This window comes from Varanus komodoensis, unplaced genomic scaffold (assembly GCF_004798865.1).
Source record: "Varanus komodoensis strain SLA01 unplaced genomic scaffold, ASM479886v1 scaffold15, whole genome shotgun sequence".
Lineage (NCBI taxonomy): Eukaryota > Metazoa > Chordata > Lepidosauria > Squamata > Varanidae > Varanus > Varanus komodoensis.
Window position 1 is genome coordinate 2,751,326 of NW_025335440.1, and position 23,029 is coordinate 2,774,354.

The following is a 23,029-nucleotide window of genomic DNA, read 5'->3' on the forward strand; positions in this document are numbered from 1 at the left end:
CAGTCACGACACACCCACCATGTGGACATCCAGCCTATCCTTGAACACCCGCACCAATGGGGCCTCAACCACCTCCTGTGGAAGCCCATTCCACACCCTCGGGGTCCTGACTGTCAGGAAGTGCTTCCTGGCATCCAAATTGGACCATGCTTCCCTGAGCTTGGCTCCGTTGGAACGCAAAATGGCCACAGGAGAAAGAAAGGGCCATGGCAACCTTGTCAGAGAGCCAGTGTGTGGCAGTTGTTAGGACTGCAGCACTGGGACTCCAGTTTCCTCTCAGCCATGGAACCCGCTGGGGGACTTTGGGCCAATCACAAACCCTCAGCTCAGCCTACCTCACAGGGTTGTTGTTGTGGGGATAAGATTGAGAAGCTGGAGGAGGATGATGTAAGCCGTTTTGACTTCTTTGCAAAAAAAAAAAAAAGCAGGATATAAATTAAATAAATAGATAATACATAAATAAAGATGGGCCCCGTGATTGCTACTAATGCTTGTGGTGAGCCCCCTCCCGGAGCAATGTAGGAACAATGTATGCACGCCCCAGAGAATAATCTCTGGAATGCCTCCCCACCCTCCATTTGGCTGGTGGCACAGAATTTCTGGAGGAATTTGGGAAGTCTTCCACCCACTCACTAGCCAGACAACGGATGCCTCCATGAAGCTACTTCTGCAGCCTCTCACAGCCTGAGCAAGAAAATTGGGAAATGTAGACATGTCCTCTGCTCTCCCCCTCGCACTCATGAGCCTTCCCTTAATCTCACCTTCTATATCACCTCACTCTGAGGCATTGCAAGAGATTTTAGGCGGTGGGTCACACTGCTGACGGGATGTGGGTGTAGGGGAGGTTCCCACAGTCATAATACATGGAGCATTCTCTGACTGGATGCTGGAGAACTGGTTAGAAAAAGAAAGACTACCTTTTCTGTCAGCAGCCTCTCAGATGAGGAACTTCAGATGTACAAATTGAAGGAAATTAAGTGAGCTGCAGGAGCCAAATGTAGCCTTGGATCTCCTCTTTCTTCTGCTGCTGCTGTTGGACTTTAGGGGCTCACATAACTCCATCCAGTTGCTACCCTTCATCTCAGTTGCCATGCTGCAAGGATTCCATGGTTACTTGGCTACCTGGGTTTGTTGTCATCCACCATATTCTATCCCCTGTTAAAAACGAAACAAACACCACACTCACAAACACACACACATATACCACAGGAAGGTGTGTGGATCAACCTCGAAATTTATTTTTATTGTAATCCCTCCCTGTTCTTACCGAGCAAGGAACAATGCTGGCAAGTAGGAGCCATCTTCAGTGCTCAGCAGTCAGCCCCAAAGTCTCCTTTCCCCTTGGCCCTTTCCCAAGACACATCTGGATCCATCACAACACTCCTCAGGACAGTCTGGATAAAGCTTGCCACGAGATCTGGAAAAGGGTCCAAGGCCTCCCTGAGGAGCTCCAACCAAGGTCCTCATCACCGCTTTTCCACCTTAGCTGTCAGCCAGTCCCATCCTCAGAGACCCTCAGAGAAGACAGTGGTTGCAGCAGCAGCGGCCCCCAGAAGGAGTGAGTTTTGTTTTTCCTTTAAATATCTTTCCTTGCAAAAGAGCAGCTGGGCTCTTTCTAGACACCCAATGTGATAGACCGTGTACTGGTATTGGATCTGTCTGGTATTGGACTCCCAGATAAGATCTTTCATAATGATTGATCTGAAATAAAAGCATGTTCCTTAAATCCTTTTCTTGCAAGGAACAAATGCTCTACACCACCTGGACTGAGCATGCGCCAAAGACGTCCACGCCCACTCCCTGCTCCACATGTGACTGCTATGGCCAGCGAAGGGCAACTGCTTCTGATGATGGCCACGCTTTGTGTCTGCACTTTTAAGTATTCAGTCAACAAACCTAATTCACACACCTGAGCCAGGCACAATAAATGAAAGTATGAAGAGGAAGCCTGGGCACCTGCGGGGGGCATGCCATTGTCGCTCTTCTTGTTCTTGTTCCTGCTCTGATTCTTATTTAGGCTGCCTTTCTCATGGTAGCTGAAACATTTTAAAAGCAACAACAATAAGAAAGCAAAAATAAGTAAATGAATACACGACAAGTGATGATAATAAATATACTGAGAGCCCAGAAAGGGCTAATGCAATAGTCCCCCAAAACCAGTCAACACAAAGCACATTAAGCAAAACTCATGAGAAATATTCGGAAGCCAATGGGTGTCTGTAGCCCACAGGCCCTAACACATCTTGGTTAAAAGTAGGATTCCCATGCCTTGCTCATATTAATTAAAGATTAACTAAATAATTAATTTAATAACCTCCTTGTGCTCCATCCATCAAGACCAAACAAACAAGGAAAATGGAAAAGCTTGCTTGCTTGCTTTCATTTCTATACCAGCCCACAGCTGAAGCTCTCTGGGTGGTTTGTATACTCCATAAAAACAGATGATAAAGATACAATCAGATATCATAAATTCAAAAAAAACATTAAAAAGTTTAAACAGCTAAAAACAGCTCATAAAAACAGATAATAACAAATAGTAACAAAAAGTGTTTGCTAGTGGGTGCCCCTCCCCAAGTTTAAAACTCTTTTCTTCCAAGGGTTTAAGACAGCCAAATCCAAAGCGGCTCCCAAGAGTGGTGTACTTGGTGGGCTGCAGGGATTTTGATTGTTTTCAAGGCTGGGTTTTGCTCTCCTTTTGTATCCAATCTGAGAAAGTACTATTTGTGGAGAGGGGGCTGAATAAATGGGACACATTTTTCAGTGTAAAGGTGATCTCCCTTCAACAAGAACCCAGATCTTGTGATTTTGGAAGTAATTATAAGATTTTGGACTAGCTTCTTCATGGAAAAAGAGTATTTATAGTGGAGAAAAGGAGCATTCAGATGTAGAAAAAAGCTTCAAAGGTTATGTCTGGGAGCAACTTTTCAAAAAGGAAGTCTAGATCAGGCTGAAAGACACAGTGGTATTGCTGGGACAGACCATGGGGTGAAGATATGGGGCTTCATGCTCCAAAACAGCTAGGGATGAATGAGTTTTCTCAAATTTGTCCTGTTGGTATGTTGTGGATTATCAGGCATCATTCATTCTGTTGCCTGCTCACTGATGGAATCAGATATTTTAAGGATGCAGGAGAATCTGGCTCCTGCCCACAAATGCATCCTGCAATAATGTGCAGTTGCTTAAATCCGGATGGTCCACTGCAGAATTCGTGTGCCTTCCAGCCACCCGGCTGCTGCGAGGACTGCGGGTCAGAGTCGTAGAAACCCGCACTCCTCTCAGTGTGTTGCCAAATTCTCAGAAGTCTACTTACTGCTGCTGACCGCTAGTTGAGGCAGCGGGGAGTGGAGGAAAGGCACCCTGCGAGGAAAGTGCTTTGGTGACAATGGTTAATCAGGGCTGCAGCCCCACGCTGCTTCCGCTGAAAGGAACTCCTCAGGTCTGAGTAGCCGAGTGCTGCCAACCCCGTCAGACACGACCTTTCAGGGTGTCCAGCCATCAAAGGCATCAGCTTGCCGAGAAGGGCCAGTCCTTGCCCTGCCAGTTCCCTCACTGGGCATGCCGGACTGGCTTGGATCTCAGATGTGTGTAATACTTACATTTAAACAGGGGCATGGCCAGGGGTAGGGATGGGGTTTGATTCTTGGAAGGGTGCCTCTAATTTTAATCAAGGAAAACTGTGTCCTCCTTGCTATGAAATGTTTGGGAAAACTCCTCCCCACACCCCAATTTCAATGAGAGAGGGATCAAGTGTGCTGGCAACAGAGATCCTTGATGTTAAATTACAGCATCTCTCAGCCTTAACGTAATGAAAAAGCATGTTGACAGAGAAATGAGCAACAGAATTTTCCTAATTCTCATCCCTTTGAGGTTGCAAAATAACACTAAGCAATAGAAAATTGGGCTGGAGAAGCAAATCCTTGTTGTTTGTTCAAAAGATTCCAGAGCCCTTTCAAATTGGACTTGGAGCAATGTATCTGCATAAGTCAATATGTTAAAATAATTAAAGGCTGCCGGATCAAGCAAAAGGGCAGGAGGTATAATCTTGGCCCCAAATGCTACAGCAGATGACAAATTGAACAGACATCTTCCATCCTTGGCAGGGAAGAATGAGCAGAGATCTAAAGTATATGTGTGCAGGGGAGGGGGGCAAATAAAACCATGCCCTTTAGGGGGATGGTAATGAATGGAAGGTGCCTAGAATGAATGCTTCTCCTTCTAAGGTCAGAAGAATGCAAAATGACAGGATCAAAATCCTCTTCATTTTATGCAAAGAGATTTAATCTCATGCCTCAGTGGAGGCTAGCCGGAATTGTCTTCTGTTCCCTACCCCTCAGCACAAGTTTTAGAATATATCATGCCCTGTTTTTCTCCCTTGCCAATAACAGTCCCAAAAGGATGCTGTGAAATCCCTCAACTTGTTGCAGCTTCAAGAACAATCCATCTGCCTTGCAAAAGTCACACTGGGAGGGAGCCACACCAAGTGTCTTTCTGTCTCTTCTTGCAGTGCTCCCCAAGGCAAAACATCACATTGCGTGAAATCCAGGCCTTGTGCTGAGAGAAGTACCCCTGGCCCTTTTGTTCATTTAGGATATTTGTAACCCACTTTTAATTTCAAATAAAACCTCTCAAGTGAGCAACAGTCCAAGGTAATATCAAACTAAAAAGGTAAAGAACAAAAGACTCCCAGAGAGGTCCGCCTGGCGCCATCATTATTTGTTTTTCGGCACCAGGCTAAGACTTTTTTATTTAAAACTTATTTTAATTGTTAACTTATTATGTATTTATATGTTTTAAATTTTTAAGCCGAGATGTCACCGGGCTTTTTAATTTTTAATTGTTTTAATTGTTATTTATATGTTTTAATTATGTCGTGAACCGCCCTGAGGCTTTGTTGCGATGGGGGCGGCATAGAAATGTTTTAAATAAATAAATAAATAAATAAATAAATAAAATGGGGTGACGGGGAAGCAACAGATTAAACTATCAAACCCAGGGATAGACAAATCAGCCAGTTGCTCTTTCTCCTACTTCACATTGTTCTTACATCTCAAATTCTTTCTTGCTTGCTTATGAAAAAAAAAAATGGGAATCTTGTTAGCTTCTTAGTAAGTTATGAACCAAATCAAACTTTTACTTATCTGCAGTGGCCAAATCCAATCGGCCAAACCTTCCTAGCATGAAAAGGACTTGTGTTGCACCTGTTAAAGATGCAGACCATCTTTAATGCAATCCTATCTAAAAATGCAGACAAAATACAGAGATGGTGGCCCTCCTTCATCACCATGAACTTGGCTCTATATGCAGGGATTTAAACCAGACTTGGAAGAGAAGCACCAAAGCTATCTGTCTAAATCAGGGATCGGCCACCTTAAACACTCAAAGAGCCCTTTGGACCTGTTTCTCACAGAAAACTAAGCACTGGGAGCCACAAAACCCTTTTAACATCTAAAATGAAGATAACACTGCATATATCATTTTTTATCTTTATGCTATGTGTAAAAAAAACTACAGTGTGTTGCATTTGTGAAATCAATGAACTGCAACAGAGAAAACAATTTTTTATTTTTGCATGCAACAAAAATATTTTGAACTCTGAAAAAAAGACGCTGGGTTGAAGGTTACTTTCAAACAAAATACTCAATGTCTATTTGAGTCCTCCTCGTATTAATGAAATAAAAAGCCAAACTTAACTTATGATTTTTGCTCAGATCAACCTTCCGCAACAGTTCCGAAATGGCTTTTTTTCTCTCATCTCCATCCGGATATTTTTCAGCAAAGTCTGTGTGTTTATTCTGGAAATGTCTTGCAACATTCGACTTTTTGTTGTTTGCCAATTTCTCATCACATATTAAGCATACTGGTAAACCAGTCTCATCAGCAGTGAAAGCAAATGAATCTGCCCACGTACCATTAAAAGTTCTGTTTTCTTCTGAAACTTTTCTTTTCATGGTTGGCCTACCGGGGGTCAAAAAGCTCAATAAATTGCATGCCGGCAGGTGTCGCACATTGGCGGTTGTGATGCGTATTCTGAGCGACAGGGAGCCGCAGCAGAGGGATGAAAGAGCCACATGCAGCTCCGGGTTGCTGACCCCTGGTCAAGATGGATGACTGTCTCAGTTTTGATTTCTGCCACATTCAGTTCTTTAAAAACCTCTGAGTTCTTCTGCTCCCATTACTGAGGAAATTTGTGAGCTTCGGAAAGTTGCTGTGATTCCCTGACCTGAGCAAATGCATTCCCATCCCTGGCTGAAACCTTTGGGAACACAGGAGGTCCCCATGCGGAGAGCCAGTGGGGTGGGGTGGTGGAGCTCTGGCTTCTGGTCCCTGCAGGGCCATGAAGCTCAATGATGGACCTCAGTCTCACCTACCTCACAGGATTGTTGTGAGAAGAAAATAGAAAAGAGGTAGCTCATCTTGCATTTTGGCATATAATGCATTGGGATATAATTTTAATGTAATATTGCTACTCCAAATGCAGCAGATCAGAACACTTGCCCAGCAAAACCTCCTGGCTAGCAATGCAGGCCACAGCAGTGCTGAAGCACCGCAGGTAGGCTTGTTCTCCCTTATCATAGAAACAGAAAAACTGAGCGAGTCAGAAGGGGCCTCCTGGGCCATCTAGTCTGACCCCTGGCTCCAGCAGACTCTGCTCATGACATGCCCACCATGTGCCTGTCCAGCCAGTCCATGAACATGCGCCCTCAGCATGTGCTACCCGGTCATCCTAAGTGGACATGCTCTGGCCACGTCCTTTCTTACTCTGTTACTACGGTGGCAGGCTGGCTGCATCTGCAATGTAACAGGAAAAAAACAACACCAATAGCCAAGGAGGTGGAAGGGATCCATTTGGGGGTGACGATCCACTGGATTCCCTGAGCTCGGCTCCCCTTTGCAGCAGCCCGGAGTTCGAGGTTCTTGCGGGTGCACCCATTGTGTGCAGGAAAGCTTGCTTTGTAGTTTTGCTTTTAAAATCAGGAAGGTTTAAGGAATAGAATAAAACTCAGAAGGAGCAGGAAACCTGGCAGGTGCCCAAAGACACCTGTGGGTACCATAATGGAGACCCCAGATTAGGTAATACAAAATGTTTGGCATCATAAATGGCTTTAACTCCTCTCGCTCTCTTGCTCTCTCATTCTCTCTGGGTAAATACAATAAGAAACACAGAGAGACAGAGAGAGAGAGAGAGAGAGAATGAGAGAGAGAATTCCCCTAAGTGAGGGAAAAGGCAGGGGGAGAAAACATGTTAAAATACATGCCCAGACATACTCATTACTTACATCCCCTTTAAAATAAATGTGAAAAGGAAGGGAAAAGCAGGATGTAAAACTTCTATTTCAAATATATGTGTTAGCAGAAGGGGTGCATATACTTAAATAAACATTGATATGAGACTGATGTCTGTCAGATGTATGTTCAAATGTAACATTCCGTCTTCAGGCCACTGAATGACAGTTCTGCTTCACTGGTTGCCAGTTGTGGGTCCTGAGATGTTCATAACAGGGAAGCGTCCTGCAGCATTCATGTGTGTGTGTTCAAGTTACCCCCAAAGATGAATCCTCCAAATTTTCTTTGTCTGCCAGGGAAACTTGCTTGGCACACTTTCTTCCCCTTCAACAAAGGCTACCCCTCTCAGATTCCCGGCAAAGGATGGCATTACAGATACTGTGTATTTAAGTTTGCTATAGAGCTTTGACCTCAGAGAATGCTATTCTTCACTGCAGTGCTAATTGTGTAGGATGAGGCAAGAGGATTTGGAAAATGCTTGGACCAGAGCCAGTAAAGATCAAGTCAATGAGAAGTTCTGAATCCTGATCTAAGCCGCAAGAATGCTGGAATCGGCACAGTGCGGGGATTTTGTAGAGAATACGGATAGGAGGGTCTTTTGTGAAATACGTATCCCACTTTCCCAGTTTCCCCCAAATTTAGCCTATTTCTGCCCTACATAGCCTTGGAAACAAGATTAGGAAGACCTGCCCCTCCAAGTCAGTGCTTGAGACTTGAGGCTTGCGGTTGAGAGGACAGGCTCAAACTCGTTTGCCCCTGGGAAATGCTTTGGAGCAATCTAGGACTGTGTACAAGGGATGGGCCCCACTTGAACCAAAAAGGAACCAGACTTCTAGTGTATGACGTCAAAAGGTGGCAAGGTAGTTCTTTAGCTGAACTCTAGGATTCAGCCTGCAGGAATGAATGGGGAGCATTCAGTTCAGGTACAATTCAGTTCGTGTTAAGATGCTCAAATATTCAAGTGCTGATATATAATGTGTACAGGAGGACTGGAGAGTGCCCAGTGTAACAATTTTTAAGGGATCCAGGGGGATCTGGGGAATTACAGGCCTGTTAGCTTAACATTGGTTCTTGGTTAAACTAACAGGCCTGTTAGCTTCAATTTGGTTGAAAGTATTCTTAAAGATAGAATAAACAAGCACATAGCCCTGGTGGGAAAAAAGGTTGGGAAAAAATCAAAATCGTCTCTGCAAAGGGAAGTCCTGTCTCACTGACCTGTCAGGGTCTTTGAGAATGTCAGTAAGTATGTGAACAAGGCTGATCCGGTGTACATTGTTTACTTGGACTTCCAAGAATCCATCTTGATGGAGCCTCGGACCCTCTTGGTGGATTCCCTCACCAAAGACTCCTGAGCAGACTTAGTAATCATGGAATAAGGGGCAGGGTCCTCATATAGATCATAGACTGGGTAAAGAACAGAAGTCAGAAGGTGGGAATAACTGGTAATTTCTTCCAGTGGAGGAATGTGAAAAGAGGAGTCCTGCAGGGTTCTGTATTGGGATTGATGCTTTCCAAGGAATCAGGAGTAAGCAAGCAGTGGCCAGAATTATAGCACCAAACCTTTCTAGGGTGGCTAAAACCCAAAGGGTTTGCAAGCAGATCCAAAAAGATCTGTCCAAGCTGGGAGAATGGGCATCAAAATGGCAAATGCACTTCAATGTAAACAAGCATAAGGAAATGCATATTGGAGCAAAATGTCCACAATCCATGTATGGGCTGATGGGTTCTGAGCTTGCAGTGATGGAGCAAGAAAGAGATCTGTGGGTTGTGGTGAACAGCTCAGTTAAAATGTCAAGCCCCTGTGCAGTTGCTGTGAAAAAGGCCAACTCCATGTTAGGCATAATGAGAAAAGAAATTGAAAATGAAACCACCAGTGTCAGTTTTGCCCTTCTACGCATCTTTGGTGAAATGCCACTTAGAATATTGTGTGCAGTTCTGGTTAGCGTACCTGGAAAAGGGCATGACTGAGGAGGGCTTTAAACTGAAGTATACGGGAGAGGGAGATGTGCAGCATGGTGTCACGTCGCCTGACAAAGGCTTATATATTTCAGCAGAGAAAAAAACCCCATGCAGGGCCCAACACCAGTTTCCCAAAAAATGTTGGAAGAAAACCAGGGCACAGCCAGAATGAACTTCGATGTCTCTACGCCAATGTCCAGGGTATGGGAAACAAACACGAACCAGACCTCATAGTACACAAGGGCAATTATGATCTTACAGGAATAAATGGAACTTGGTGGGATAAAACACACAACTGAAACGCTACAGTTGATGGATACAACCTGTTCAAGAGAAACAGAAAGGACAAAAAGGGAGATGGAGTCACACTGTACATAAGAGGCACATTATCTGCAGAGAAATACAAGAAGCAGAAGTAGTTGCCCCATTAAAAACATCTGGTTTAATTTAAAGGGAGCAAAAATGATAAAAACATAGTTATTGGTGTCAATTACTGACCACCCAGTCAAAAAGAGGACGAGGATGCAACCTTCGAAAAGCAACTTGCCAGCATTTCCGCAAATGATGTAGTCATCATAGGGAACTTCAGTTTCCCTGATATATGATGGGGGACAACTTGTGCCAAACATGGCCTCTCCAAGAGATTCCTGACTTGCGCTGTCAGCAACTTTCTTCAACAGAACGTAGAGGAAGGAAGAAGAGCATCAGCTATCCTCCTTTTAATACTAACTAACTAACTAACTAACTAACTAACTAACTAACTAACTAACAAGGATGGGCAAAATAGCAGCCATGGGAACTCTAGGGGAAAGTGACCATGGGATACTAGAATTCTCAATTATAAAGGAGACAAAGGTTAATTGCAGGTAAACACATATCCTGGACTTCAAGAAAGCCAAATTTAAGCAACTCAGAACAATGATAAGCAAAGTCCTATGGCAACTCACTCTTAAAAGAAAATAATTCCAAGATTGGTAGGAAATCTGAAAAAGAAGATTCTACAAGCACAACTATGAACAATTATGACCAGAAAAAGGTGTAGAAGACAAAAGAGGAAGCCCATGTGGCTCCACAAAAAGATAACTGATAGCCTAAAAGAAAGAAGGAAGCAGGGCTGGGCCACAAAGGAAGAATATAAACAAATAGGGAGGAATTGCAGGGATGCCACCAGGAAGGCTAAAACAGGAAATGGACAGATAATTACGAGGGATGCTAAAAACATCAAGAAAGCCTACTTCAGATACATCCAGAACAAAGATATGAGAAAGAGAAGGGTGTCCAGCTGCTCAAAGTGGATGGCAGAGTAATAACAAACAACAAGGAAAAGGCAGAGGCACTCGATTCCTACTTCGTCTCAGTCTTCTCCCACAAGGAAATCTACAACCAAGAGGAAGTACAGGATGAAAGTGAAAGATGGCAGCTCAAGGTTGACAGACAAATGGTCAAGGAATTCCTAAATGGAATAAACATGTTAAAATCCCCAGGACCTGATGAACTCCATCCCAGAATCATAAAAGAGCTAGCAGAGGAACTCTCAGAACTACTGGCTATTATTTAGATAAATAATAACAGGAAAGTTTGGCCTTGGAGTACAAAATGAAGCAGGACACAACTGATAGAATTTTGTCATGAGAACACAATGGTCATAGCAAACACTCATTTCCAACAACAACCCAAGTGACAACTCTACACATGGACATCCCAGACGGTCAACACAAAAATCAGATTGACTATGTGCTCTGCAGCCAAAGATGGAGAAGCTCTATACAGTCAGTAAAACTAGACCAGGAGCTGACTGTGGCTCAGATCATGAGCTTCTTGTTGCAAAATTTAGGCTTAAATTGAAGAAAGTAGGGAAAAGCACTAAGCCACTCAGGTATGACCTAAATCATATCCCTGATGAATATACAGAAGAGGTGACAAATAGATTTAAGGAATTAGATCTGACAGACAGAGTGCCTGAAGAACTGTGGACGGAGGTTCGCAACATTGTACAAGAGGCAACAATTAAAACCACCCCAAAGAAAAAGAAATGCAAGAAAGCAAAATGGCTGTCTGAGGAAGCTTTACAAATAGCTGAGGAAAGAAGGAAAGTGAAAGACAAGGGAGAAAGAGAAAAATGCAAACAATTGAATGCAGAATTCCAGAGAATAGCTAGAAGAGATAAGAATGCCTTCTTAAATGAACAGTGCAAAGAAATAGAAGAAAACAATGGAATAGGGAGGACCAGAGATCTCTTCAAGAAAATTGGAGATATGGAGGGAACGTTTCATGCAAAGATGGGCATGATAAAGGACCAAAATGGCAGGGACCTAACAGAGGCAGAAGAGATTAAGAAGAGATGGCAAGATTACAAAGAAGAACTATACAAGAAAGAACTTAACATCCCTGATAATTATGATGGGGTGGTGACTGACCTTGAGCCAGACATCCTGGAATGTGAAGTCAAATGGGCCTTAGGAAGTCTGAGCAGCAACAAAGCTAGTGGAGGTGATAGTATTCCAGCTGAGCTATTCAAAATCCTAAAAGATGATGCAGTAAAAGTGCTACACTCAGTAAGCCAGCAAATTTGGAAAACTCAACAGTGGCTGCAGGATTGGAAAAGGTCAGTTTACATTCCAATCCCAAAGAAGGGTAATGACAAAGAATGTTCAAACTACTGCACCATTGCATTCATTTCACATGCTAGCAAAGTGATGCTCAAAATCCTACAAGCTAGGCTCCTGCAGTATGTGGACCGAGAACTACCAGGAGTACAGGCAGGATTTCGAAGAGGGAGAGGAACTAGAGATCAAATTGCCAACATACGCTGGAGTTGTTGGAAGTTCCAGAAAAATAGCTACTTCTGCTTCATTGACTATGCTAAAGCCTTTGATTGTGTGGATTACAACAAATTGTGGCAAGTTCTTAAAGAGATGGGAGTACCAGACCATCTTATTTGTCTCTTGAGAAACCTATATGCGTGTCAAGAAGCAACAGTGAGAACTGGACATGGAACCACTGATTGGTTCAAAATTGAGAAAGGAGTTCGGCAAGGCTGTATATTGTTGCCCTGCCTATTTAACTTATATGCAGAGCACATCATGAGAAAGGTGGGGCTAGATGAATCACCAGTTGGAATTAACATTGCTGGGAGAAATATCAACAACCTCAGATATGCAGATGATACCACTCTCATGGCAGAAAGTGAAGAGGAACTAAAGATCCTCTTGATGCGGGTGAAGGAGGAGAGCGCAAAAGTTGGCTTGAAACTCAACATTAAGAAAACTAAGATCATGGCATCCGGTCCTCTCACTTCCTGGCAAATAGATGGGGAAGAAATGGAGGTAGTGACAGATTTTATTTTCCTGAGCTCCAAGATCACTGCAGACGTGGACTGCAGCCAAGCAATTAAAAGATGCTTGCTCCTGGGGAGGAAAGCTATGGAAAATCTAGACAGCATACTAAAAAGCGGAGACATCACCCTGCCAACAAAAGTGCGTATAGCCAAGGCTATGGTTTTCCCAGTTGCAATGTATGGCTGTGAAAGCTGGACCATAAGGAAGGCTGAGCGCCGAAGGATTGAGGCCTTTGAATTGTGGTGCTGGAGGAGACTCCTGTGAGTCCCCTGGACCGCAAGGTGATCAAACCAGTCAGTCCTAGAGGAGATCAACCCTGACTGCTCTCTAGAAGGCCAGATGTTGATGATGAACCTCAAATGCTTTGGCCACCTAATGAGAAGGAAGGACTCCCTGGAGAAGAGCCTAATGCTGGGAACAATAGATGGCAAAAGAAGAAGGGTTCGGATGGCAGAGGATGAGGTGGCTGGATGGAGTCACTGAAGCAATCGACATGAGCTTGAGTGGTCCCCAGGGGATGGTGGAGGACAGGCAGGCCTGGAGGAATGTTGTCCATGGGGTTGCGATGGGTTGGACATGACTTCGCAACTAACAACGACAACATTTTGATAAATCTTGGAAAACAGGGGAAGTGCTAGGCAACCGGAGAAGGGCTAACGTTGTCCCTATCATCAAAAAGAGGAAAATGATGAAACTGAGATCTTCCAACCAGTTAATCTGACATCAATCTCTGGGAAAATTCTGATGCAAATTATTAAAAAATTAGTGTGCAAACACCTTGAAGAAAATGCAGTGCTTAATAAAAAGCCAACATGGATTTATCAAAAAGAAATAAAATCCTGTCACACTAACTTAATCTCATTTTTTTTGACTGGGTAATCTCTCAAATGGACAGAGGGAAGACTGTGGACAGAATCTACCTAGACTTTTGCAGAGCTCTCAGCATCGTGCCCCATGACATCCTGATAAACAAATTGGCAAAACATGGACTAGATAGAAAAAACTGTTAGGTGTATCCAAAACTGACTGGTAAATCAGAAAGAAAGAGTGCACATCAAGGGCACCTTCTCAAACTGGAGGGAGGTAACCAGTGGGGTGCCACAGGGTTCAGTCCTGGGCCCAGTGCTGTTCAACATCTTTATTAATGATTTAGATGAGGAAGTACATGGAAAGATAATCAAATTCGCAGATGATACAAAACTGGGTGGAATAGCAAACACCCTGGAAGACCGAATGAAGATCCAGGGCGATCCTGATGGACTTGAACACTGAGCTGAAGGCAACAGAATGAGATTCAACAGGGGCAAGTGCCAAGTCCTCCACTTAGGAAAAAGTGCATGAATACGAGATGGCCAGTGAGAGCCAGTGTGGCACAGTGGTTAAGAGCACAGGACTGGGACTCAGGCGATCTGGGTTCGAGTCCCCGCTCAGCCATGGAGCCAACGGGGTGACTTTGGGCCAGTCACGGAATGTCAGCCCAACTTACCTCACAGGGTTGTTGTGGGGATAAGATAGAGGAGGGGAATGATGTGAGCTGCCTTGAGCCCTTTGTAGGAAAAAGGCAGGATATAAATTGATAAATAAATGGCTGAAGAGAAATAAAAAATACCTTGGAGTAATTGCGGACAACAGGCTAAATATGAGTCAACAATGTGATGCAGCTGCAAAATGGCAAATGCTATTGTGGGATGCATTAACAGAAATATTAATTCCAAATCACAAGACATAATAGTTCCCCTCTACTCCTCATGGCCTTCCTGGCTACTTCTAGCTCTACAATTCTATGATTCTATGAGTTGGGGAAAGTGCAGAGAAAAGCAGCTAAAATAATCAGGGGGTTGGAGCAACTCCCCATGAGGAATGATTACAAGAAGTGACATTTTTGAGCTTAGAAAAAAGACAAGTATGGAAAGACATGATAGAGGCAGATAAAATTATGTATGGTGTGACCATTTTCTCTCCCTCCCATAATACCAGAACCCAATGGGGTCATCCCATGAAGCTGACTGGCGGGGGATCCAAGACAGGTAAAAGGGAGGCCTTCTTCACACAGTACATAGACTATGGAAATCACCACCCCAGGAAGTTGAGATGATACCAGTGCCAATGGCTTTAGAATGGGATGGAACAAATTAATGGAGGAGAAGGCTATGGACAGCTACCACCCTGGTGGACTATGCACTGCAGTGAGAAGAGGAGAGCAGCAGGCCCACCAAGCAGTTGCAAGGAGCCTGAGCAGGGAGAGGTCTTGCGCCTGCCTCGCTTGAGGAATCCTGGGGCAGTTGGTTTGTCAATCTGTGAATGAAGTGCTGCACTGGGTGAACGACTGGTACAGCCCAGCATGGCCTTTCTTCTTTTCTTACATAGACCTGATTAAATATCCTGGGTGCAGCAACCAGTATAGAACAGGGCCAGTTCAGGGCTGCCTCAGGGAAAGGGCAAGATGGCTCTCTCCCATGTTCGCAAGGCAACTGAAGTGTCTGTTCAGCCTCAGTGACAGAAGCGTGTCCACGGCCATGCCTGAGGGCAGCCGGAGAGACTGTGTAGCATATGCAGGTCAGTCCTGCAAGGGAAGAGAATAGCTGGGTGGGCCGGGGCCTTGGAAGAACAGCCAGAACGCTGCAGCACCGGCTCTTTGGGGCCATTTCCTCATTCTGCTTGATGTTGGGCTTGCCTTCTGCCTCAGATGCCGCCGAAGGGCATGGGGAAGTGGCTGAAGCAGGGCGTGGGCGCCAGACCCTTGAATTACAGCAGGAAAGGACAAACTTGTGCCGCCCAGGGTCTCCTGAAGTAACTGATTTGGGCATCACTAAGGCAAGGGGGGCCGTCTCTACAAGTTAGCGCCTGGTCCCCCAAACATCTCCCATCTTGTTAGTACTGTCATTGGACCCCCTCGTCACGAACCCCAGAAATAAAAGGAGAAGACGGATGAACAGCAGCATTGCTGAGCACATCAGGCCATTAGGGGCAAAAAGGATTCGCTGACCAGGAATTTATTTCAAACGTTTGCATCGGTGGCAAGACGGGCTGGCAGAAGTGGGTGTGTGCAGGAATCATTGAACAATCGGTTTGTCTCAGGAAACAGTGAAGTTTCAAAGAGGTTTGGAATGAAAGGCAATTGAAGATCTGTTCAATTTGCAAAATAATGAAGGCAGTTCTAACTACACACTGATGCCATAATTAGAGATAATTAAGTAATATGCAGTTTACTAAGAAATCTGGCATGATATTTCTATGTATATAGATAAGTGCATATGTAGTGCATGTTTGTAACACCAGCTGTTCCATCCTCAGCATTTGCAACACAGTAATCAGTGTGTGTGTGTTGAAAAGAAAACATTTGTGCATTAACAGCAATTGGTAATGAGCGACCAAGCTGGTCTGGCATTCCAGAGAAAGTTCTTGTTTCTGTCGCCAGATGGATGCCATTCCGCAAACTCTTTCTGCGGCCCTCCAGGTTCCTCCGAGTGATTGTAAGCACGGAGCACTTAGATGCTCCTGTTTTGCAGTATGTAGCTTAGTTCAGCTACCTGAGCCATTCCTTTGCCTCTCCTCTACAGCAGCCCTTCATTCTGCTTGCTACTTCACTCATTTCGTTTATGGGACTTCAATATATTTCAGAGTTTCACAAAAGGCTCGTCTTGTCCGCGCCTGTGCAGCTCTACTTGCAGCATTCCCTAGAATGGGCCAATCCCCACGAATGGACAAAAGCAATGCAGTGGAAGCACTTGGCCTAGCATTTGGGTGGACTTAAAGCCACAACACAATTCCTTCTTGTATGATTTTGACCACTGTTCCATCTAGTTCAGCATCATATATTCCAATGGGCAAATAACCCTCCAGGTTTCCATACAGGGGTGTTTCTCATGTAGTGGTGGGACTATGCTTGGGACCTTTCACATGAAACATGTGTACTGAGCTGCAGCCCTTCCCTTTATTTGTAAAGTTTGTTTCATTTTACCTTGGTATTTTACATGTTTTGAATTGGATTTGCATTCTGCCTCAGGGGTCAGCATTGCTGGAAAGGTTGCTTTAAAAATCTGAATAAAATGCATACATGCATAAAATTTGAATCTTTTCCTTCATGTAGATCTTTGGAAAATAGTGCTGGGAAAGACGAAATATCACTGCTGGTTGAGCAGGAATATTTGAGCCTCACCCAAGAGAATGCAACGGAGCTCGCCCTTCAAAGATCTGAGGAGACCAAGGGGCCCCCAGTGGCTCCATATAAGCCCCCCACTAACAACTTTCCAATGGCAAGTGATGGAGACCAGGCGTTAGAAGAGAGGGAGGTGATGGAGAATGTCTACAGAGTCCTCACTGGGAACAAAAGGGAGGTGAAACTGAGGACTCTTTCAGATGTCCAGCTTTCCACAAAGTCCACCGTCACAGGCATCTGGCTCCCTGCAAAATTAATCTACAAGAATGCCAAAAGCACAGAAAGTGGAACCGGTGCCATGATGGCCTCCAACACTCAACTCACCAAGCTCTTGGCACAGCTCCCCCTGAAGCGTGTTGAGGTTGCCAAGGCTCTAGACAGCAAAATGGTGGCCGAAGAAACCAAGTTGATCAAGGACCTGCTGCAAAGCAACATGTTTGGATCTGTGCCCCCAAAAGACAACATGGCACGGCCTCCACCAATCATGGCTGTGGGAGAAAGTCAAGGAGCCGGACAAAAGAAGCAGCTGCCAGTGTTTGCTAAGATCTGCTCAAAGACTGAGCCTGAGCTGGTTTCTGATGGACTCTGCCAAAATCATGGTAAGGCTTGTGGGATCTGAGATTGCAGAAGGATTTGGAAAGGCAAAGGGGGTGGGAGAAAGGGGTATTATTTCCCTTTGTGAGCAGAACTCATGATTTAATGTAACGTCTCCTGACTTGGAGCCCTCCCAGTGTGCTGACCTACAACTTCCATCATCTCCTGACTGGACTGAGAAGGCTGATTGAATGAAACTGATCAACAGGAAATGTCTTGGCAGGACTGACAAAGAGAATGCCTTCCTATATATCCACTTACAGAATTGGCCACTGTAAGATGTAGTGCAGGCCACTTGCTTAGGTAGATGCTTGAAAGGAGGGGTTAGAAAAAGCAAAGAGGATGGAGGTGAGGAACTGGTTTATATTGCAATCAAATGCCAAAAGACGCAGTTGCACATCCTTGGGCAGCAACTGGTTTAATGGGAGGATCAATGTTAATAAGTAGCTGTCAACTGCAGGTCAAGACAGAGATGCGAAATGCCCGCAGGATGGGGGGCTTGCATAGACAGCAGCCATCTCTGTACAGTGGGAGTTGCAGTCCAACACACCTGAAGACCCCAGGTCAGGAAAGGCTGGCTTGGACGATTCCACCCCATTTCATTCCTTATGCTGTTGTTTTGGGAAAGTGCATAGTTTCAGGCAAAGAGCTCCAGGCATCTCCATATAAGGTGGGGAAAGCTCCTGTGTCTGAATCCCTGGGGAGTCTCTGGCAGTTAGTTTAGAGCCCCTCAAGTGTGGGGGCAGATCTGACCTTGTTGGCCTTACCTGGCAACCAAGGGTCCTCCTAAGGCTTTGATGTCCTTATTCCAAGCATGGATTTGTAATTTTTCTATCCGGCCCTGGCATGTGGTTTGGACCGTCTAGTCGAGGCCACCTGTGATCAGGCCTGGACTCACCCTGTGCTTGACCCGTGCAGACTCCAATCTGGAACAGACAGGGCAGAGGCTGAGAACCTGAAGAAAACGAGCTATTGTCTGGCTGGCCGAAGGTGGCCTGCTCATTTGCGCTGCCTCTCAGCTCATTCATCAGATTCTGACCTGAGATACCGAGCCTGCTCTGCTAAGCTTTCCGGAACACAGAAGAGGGCGGCTCCAATGCCCGTGCTGTCTCAGTCTGACCTTTAAGGATCTGTCTGTGGTGCTAAACCATAGGCTCGCCCTCTGTTCAGCACCACAGGGAGAGGGAGAGGGAGGTGGCAAACCCACTTCAGCCCTTTCAGGGTTGAATTAAGGGTGTGCACAAATGGCCATGCAACATTCTCTCCCCCATTCAAAGAAATTGGGAAGGCAATTTCACAGGATTTCTCCAGGGGAAGGGAAAACTCTCGCCAATTTCTCACAGGCAGAGCTCAGCACTAGCCTGGGATGGGATGCACTTCCTCCCCTTTTCTGTAGGAGCCTTGGGTGGGACACAAGCTGCACTGCCAGTGCAAGCAGCAACAGCATGAGCTGGGTTGGCAGCCTGGCCACCATTTTGCATTGACCACAAGACAAGTGTGCAGAGGCGGCATCATGTCCGGCTGCAGGCAAGAGGCGGAGAGACATGGAAGCAAAGTTTCCTCCAATTTCCTCTAAGTTTGCTTCTCCCATGAAAGAGGCTTCCCTTTGTGTGGTGTTTCTGCAGTTACCCATTCATTACTGGAAGAGGGTTTGGTGAACACCCTGGGCAAACAAGTGGGCCCCTCACTGAACCAAGCCAGTGCTTTCCCTAGAAGCAAACTGAGGCTGTCATGCCTTGAGTAGGCAGAACTCCCTGGAGAAGACAGCCATGCTAGGAAGGCTGAGGGCAGAGGTTAGAAAAGTGGACCTGCTATGAGATGGACAGACCCCCTAAAGGAAGCCACAGCCCTGATCGTACAAGAGCTTGTAGGTCTTTCTTTCATAGGGTTGCCGTGAGTCAGAGGCATCACTGTGAGGCAGCCAAAGGGCTGTGCGTGTTCTTCCACATGCACACCTCATGGTTGCTCTGCAGCTGTCAAGCTGCCTGCACTTCCTGGTCTGGGGGAAAAATAATGGGGGGGGGGATTAATTGAAATGGGTTTTAACTGAAATGTGAGAATTCTAGGAAGCTACAGGCTGCCGTGTATGTAGGACTGTACAATGAAAAACAAGGCACTTAGGCATCCTTGGCCACTTCCTAGCACAAGATGCTCAAAACCAACTCATTAGAATCTCTGCAAACTTTTCTTTTTGGAAGCAGTTTCTTTGCTATCAAACAAAGGGGATGTTTGAAAAAGAAACATCAGTAAAATGTTCAGCACAGCGCTAGGCTGATTACAGAGGGCTTCGAACATGCAGTCTGCAGAGACAGCATTTAAAGCCCTGGGCTTAAGTAGGCAAATCCATTTCCATTTCTCCCACATTCACGCTTCTAAAATCTTGAATTCTTTTGGATGTGAAAATGGAGAACTTTGTCAATGTTGCTAAATTCCTATTAAAACCTGAACTGCATTTCTTACCCATTCCATAGTCAGGGCGTTGCTCCTTACTTCCAAAGCCAGGCCTTTGGAAACCTAGTGTGTGTGTGTGTGGAGGGGGGGGGCTGGTTTGCACAATCACAACCGTGGAACCTGCCCAGGATGACTAGTTGTTGTGGGTAACAAGCTGCCCAGGACCCACGGGCAACAAGCTACCCCACCTGGGCTTGCATGGCAAAAGTCACACTGTTGAGGGTAATTCTGCTAATGTAAGCAGCATGCGCAGGATGGTTCAAAACTACTGTGACAAAGCTGGCCAATGTGTCATAATCTTCAGAAAGTAGGGATGGGGTTAACTCCCCATCGGTCCTCTAAGGTTATTGGCTGACCTTGGGCCATTCACTGTTTGCTGGTCCATTGGGCAAAGGCTTCCCTGGGCTCTGCAAAGAAAGGACAAGATGGGAAGAAGTGATACAGGTTTCTAATATCCCCAGTGCCCTTGTGTATAACCCCACCTTGTGTTTTTCACAGCCACTTCAGCAGCCATTGATAAGAACAACCTGAAATACAGTGGGGGGGTCTTCACGCCACGATTTCCAGCAACCTCAACAGCCACCTCCTTAAAACAGCCGATGTGGCTCAGCCTGAACTACCCTCCACCTCCTCTTTTCCCAAACCACTCGAGTTTCCCTCAGTATCAGGTAATGGTGGCTGGAGTCGCAGTCAACAAGGTGTGCAAAGATCCGCAGAAAGGCAGGAGCAGTTTGCAAGGAGTTGGGGTGGGGGCTGGGGGGCAGAGGTCAAGCGTGGGGAGGGAGCACTGTCGAGGGGCTGTATGCAGGGCGCTCACATTTTGAAGCACTGCTGTGCAACTGAAGAGGAGAATGACGGTCCAGCCCCCAAAGGCTCCTTAGAGGTCCATAGGCGTTTCCAGAGTCCTGGTTCTAATTCTGGGAAACAATGTTGGCCTTGGAGCTTGGGCGCCACACACGCGGCCCCCTGCATTCCTCCACAGCTGGTGCAGAAGGATCTGTGCGGGCTGCATCTCTGAAGCCGAAGGGGTAGCGCTGGGGAAGGGGATTGGTGGGGATGAGGATGGGAGGAAAGGGCAACCACCAAGATGCAGCGCAATCTCATGAGGTCTCCAAAGGGCTGCCGGATGACAGCTAAATCCACCGCCGAGTCCTTTGGCAGGCTGTTAGGCTGGCAGAGGCCACCTTTGCCTTTGTGCTTCTCCCACCCTGGGGAGGGTGCCCACTTTCCTCTCAGTTCAGAGGCGTATGGGCATCCCCACTGATTTTCCCTTAGGTAATGGTCTTCCAGATGTACCAGAATGTGGTACACACACATCCACTGTTAAAATCAACATGACTTCAGAAATAAGTTAAATATTGAATAGTTTAAAAGTCTTCCTATTAATTAATTTAAAGGCAACATACAAGATTTACACACATGGGGCGGGGGAGAAATGATACAAAATCCAATAAATATGCATTCAACACAGGTTCAATAAAAACAGTGATTATTGACAAAACACAATAAAAACCAATATTACCAATTGAAAAATAAAAGAAAAACAAACACATAGCACAATGGGAAAGCCAGCAAAAATACACAAACCTTTGGAATTGTCCTGATGTCTCTTCAAAGCAGACCAACCCACAATGGAAGCTGATTCCATGGGAGCATAAAACCGTATGCTCATGGAAATACACAGACACACATGCAAAAGGACTCATTCTATGCATGTTCAGACAGAGACCTGTACCCTTAATTGGTGGATTGTTTGAAGCATAACTTGATTAATTGGTCAGGATAATTTTAGTTCTAGAACTGCAGGCAAATGGCACATTGTTAATCTTTATGTGCCGTTGTAGTTCCGGGTGTGTTAATGTCATGGGAATGAAAAAGAAATGATGGAAAGTGTCCTTTCTTCTGGACACGTAGTGGCTGCTGCATACATCTCCTCCAGTGCCTGGGAAACGTAGCGTGCTTCTTTAGTGATCTTTCTGAATTGTCATATTGCCTGTTTTTATCTTTGATTTCAAAATAAAATAAAATTTGAAGAAAGTAAGGAGGGAGAGCAAACCCTTTTTCTCAAGGGATTGGAAAAGCACAGGGTTTTTGTTCTTTTAATAGCTTTGGCTAGTTAATTAAGAAGGCAAAGGAGCTTTCTCCCCAGTGTAAGTTGCGACTGCAAGGGTTTCAGATCAGCACGTAGAATGGGAGGACTGCTTGCATCTGAAAGACATCCAGTGAATAGGTCTTCAGAGCAGTGCTTCAGAATGGAAGAGTTACAGCCACCATAACGCATGTTCACCTCATGTATTTTTCACAGAGTTTGTATCAGCAAAGAGCACGGATTCCGTACCAGCAGACGTTACACCCTCAGCTCGGCTGCTACTCCAGACAGGTACAGCGGGGACTTTCAGTATCTGCTCCAGCATGAATGGGTGGAGGAGAGGGCCAGGTTGGACCGGGGAGGGGGAGGGGGGATACGGCTTACTGGGCCTCGAGCCAGTCCTTTTCTCTTACCCTTCCTTTAAGCAACCCGAGAGGAATTTTGTGCAAAAACAAGCAGTGAGAGGTGCAGGGAGACTGATCAGCATGTCGGATTTGAAAGTGCTCTTTTGACAGTCATTGAATCAAGCAGTTGCCCGCTGGAGACGTAGAGGAAAGCTTGGCCAAAAACAATTCTGAAGGAAGCAATGGAGAGGGCACTGCAGCAAGAGCTTGCAAAGTACTTTCATAGAAACATAGAAACAGAGAGAGTCAGAAGGGGTCTCCTGGGCCATCTAGTCTGACCCCCGGCTCCAGCCGGCTCCACTCACAACATGCCCACCATGTGCATGTACAGCCTATCTTTGAACAGCCTCACCGATGGGGCCTCAACCACCTCCTGTGGAAGCTCATTCCACACCCTCGGAGTCCTGACTGTCAGGATGTGCTTCCTGGCATCTAAATGAAACCTTGGCTCCCTGAGTTTTGCTCCGTTGGAGCGCGTTCTGCCTTCCTCTGCAGGGGAGAACAGGTCTCTACCCACCTCCATGTGACACCCCCTCACATACCTATATGTCGCCAACAGATTCCCTCTGAGTCTCCTCTTTTCCAGGCTGAAGAGACCCAGTTCCCTCAGTCTCAACTCATACGGCATACCCTGCAAACTGGCCACCAACCTTGTGGCCCTACGCTGCACTGACTCTAACCTGACTATATCCTTTCTGTAATGAGGTGCCCGCAACTGGAGTATTGTGCTCAGTTTTGGGCCCCTCATTAC

The 23,029-nt window shown here is 45.6% G+C and overlaps 1 protein-coding gene across 1 annotated transcript in view; it reads left to right on the forward strand.

Moving 5' to 3' along the window:
- Positions 1 to 1,280: 1,280 nt before the first annotated feature.
- CUNH1orf94 (chromosome unknown C1orf94 homolog) overlaps positions 1,281 to 23,029 on the forward strand; it is a 30,544-nt gene continuing 8,795 nt past the window's right edge. The window contains exons 1-4 of the mRNA XM_044425196.1: positions 1,281 to 1,558; positions 16,672 to 17,339; positions 20,284 to 20,453; positions 22,091 to 22,165. Of these exons, the coding sequence (XP_044281131.1) occupies positions 1,281 to 1,558; positions 16,672 to 17,339; positions 20,284 to 20,453; positions 22,091 to 22,165 (1,191 nt within the window). The remainder of the gene's footprint in view (positions 1,559 to 16,671; positions 17,340 to 20,283; positions 20,454 to 22,090; positions 22,166 to 23,029) is intronic.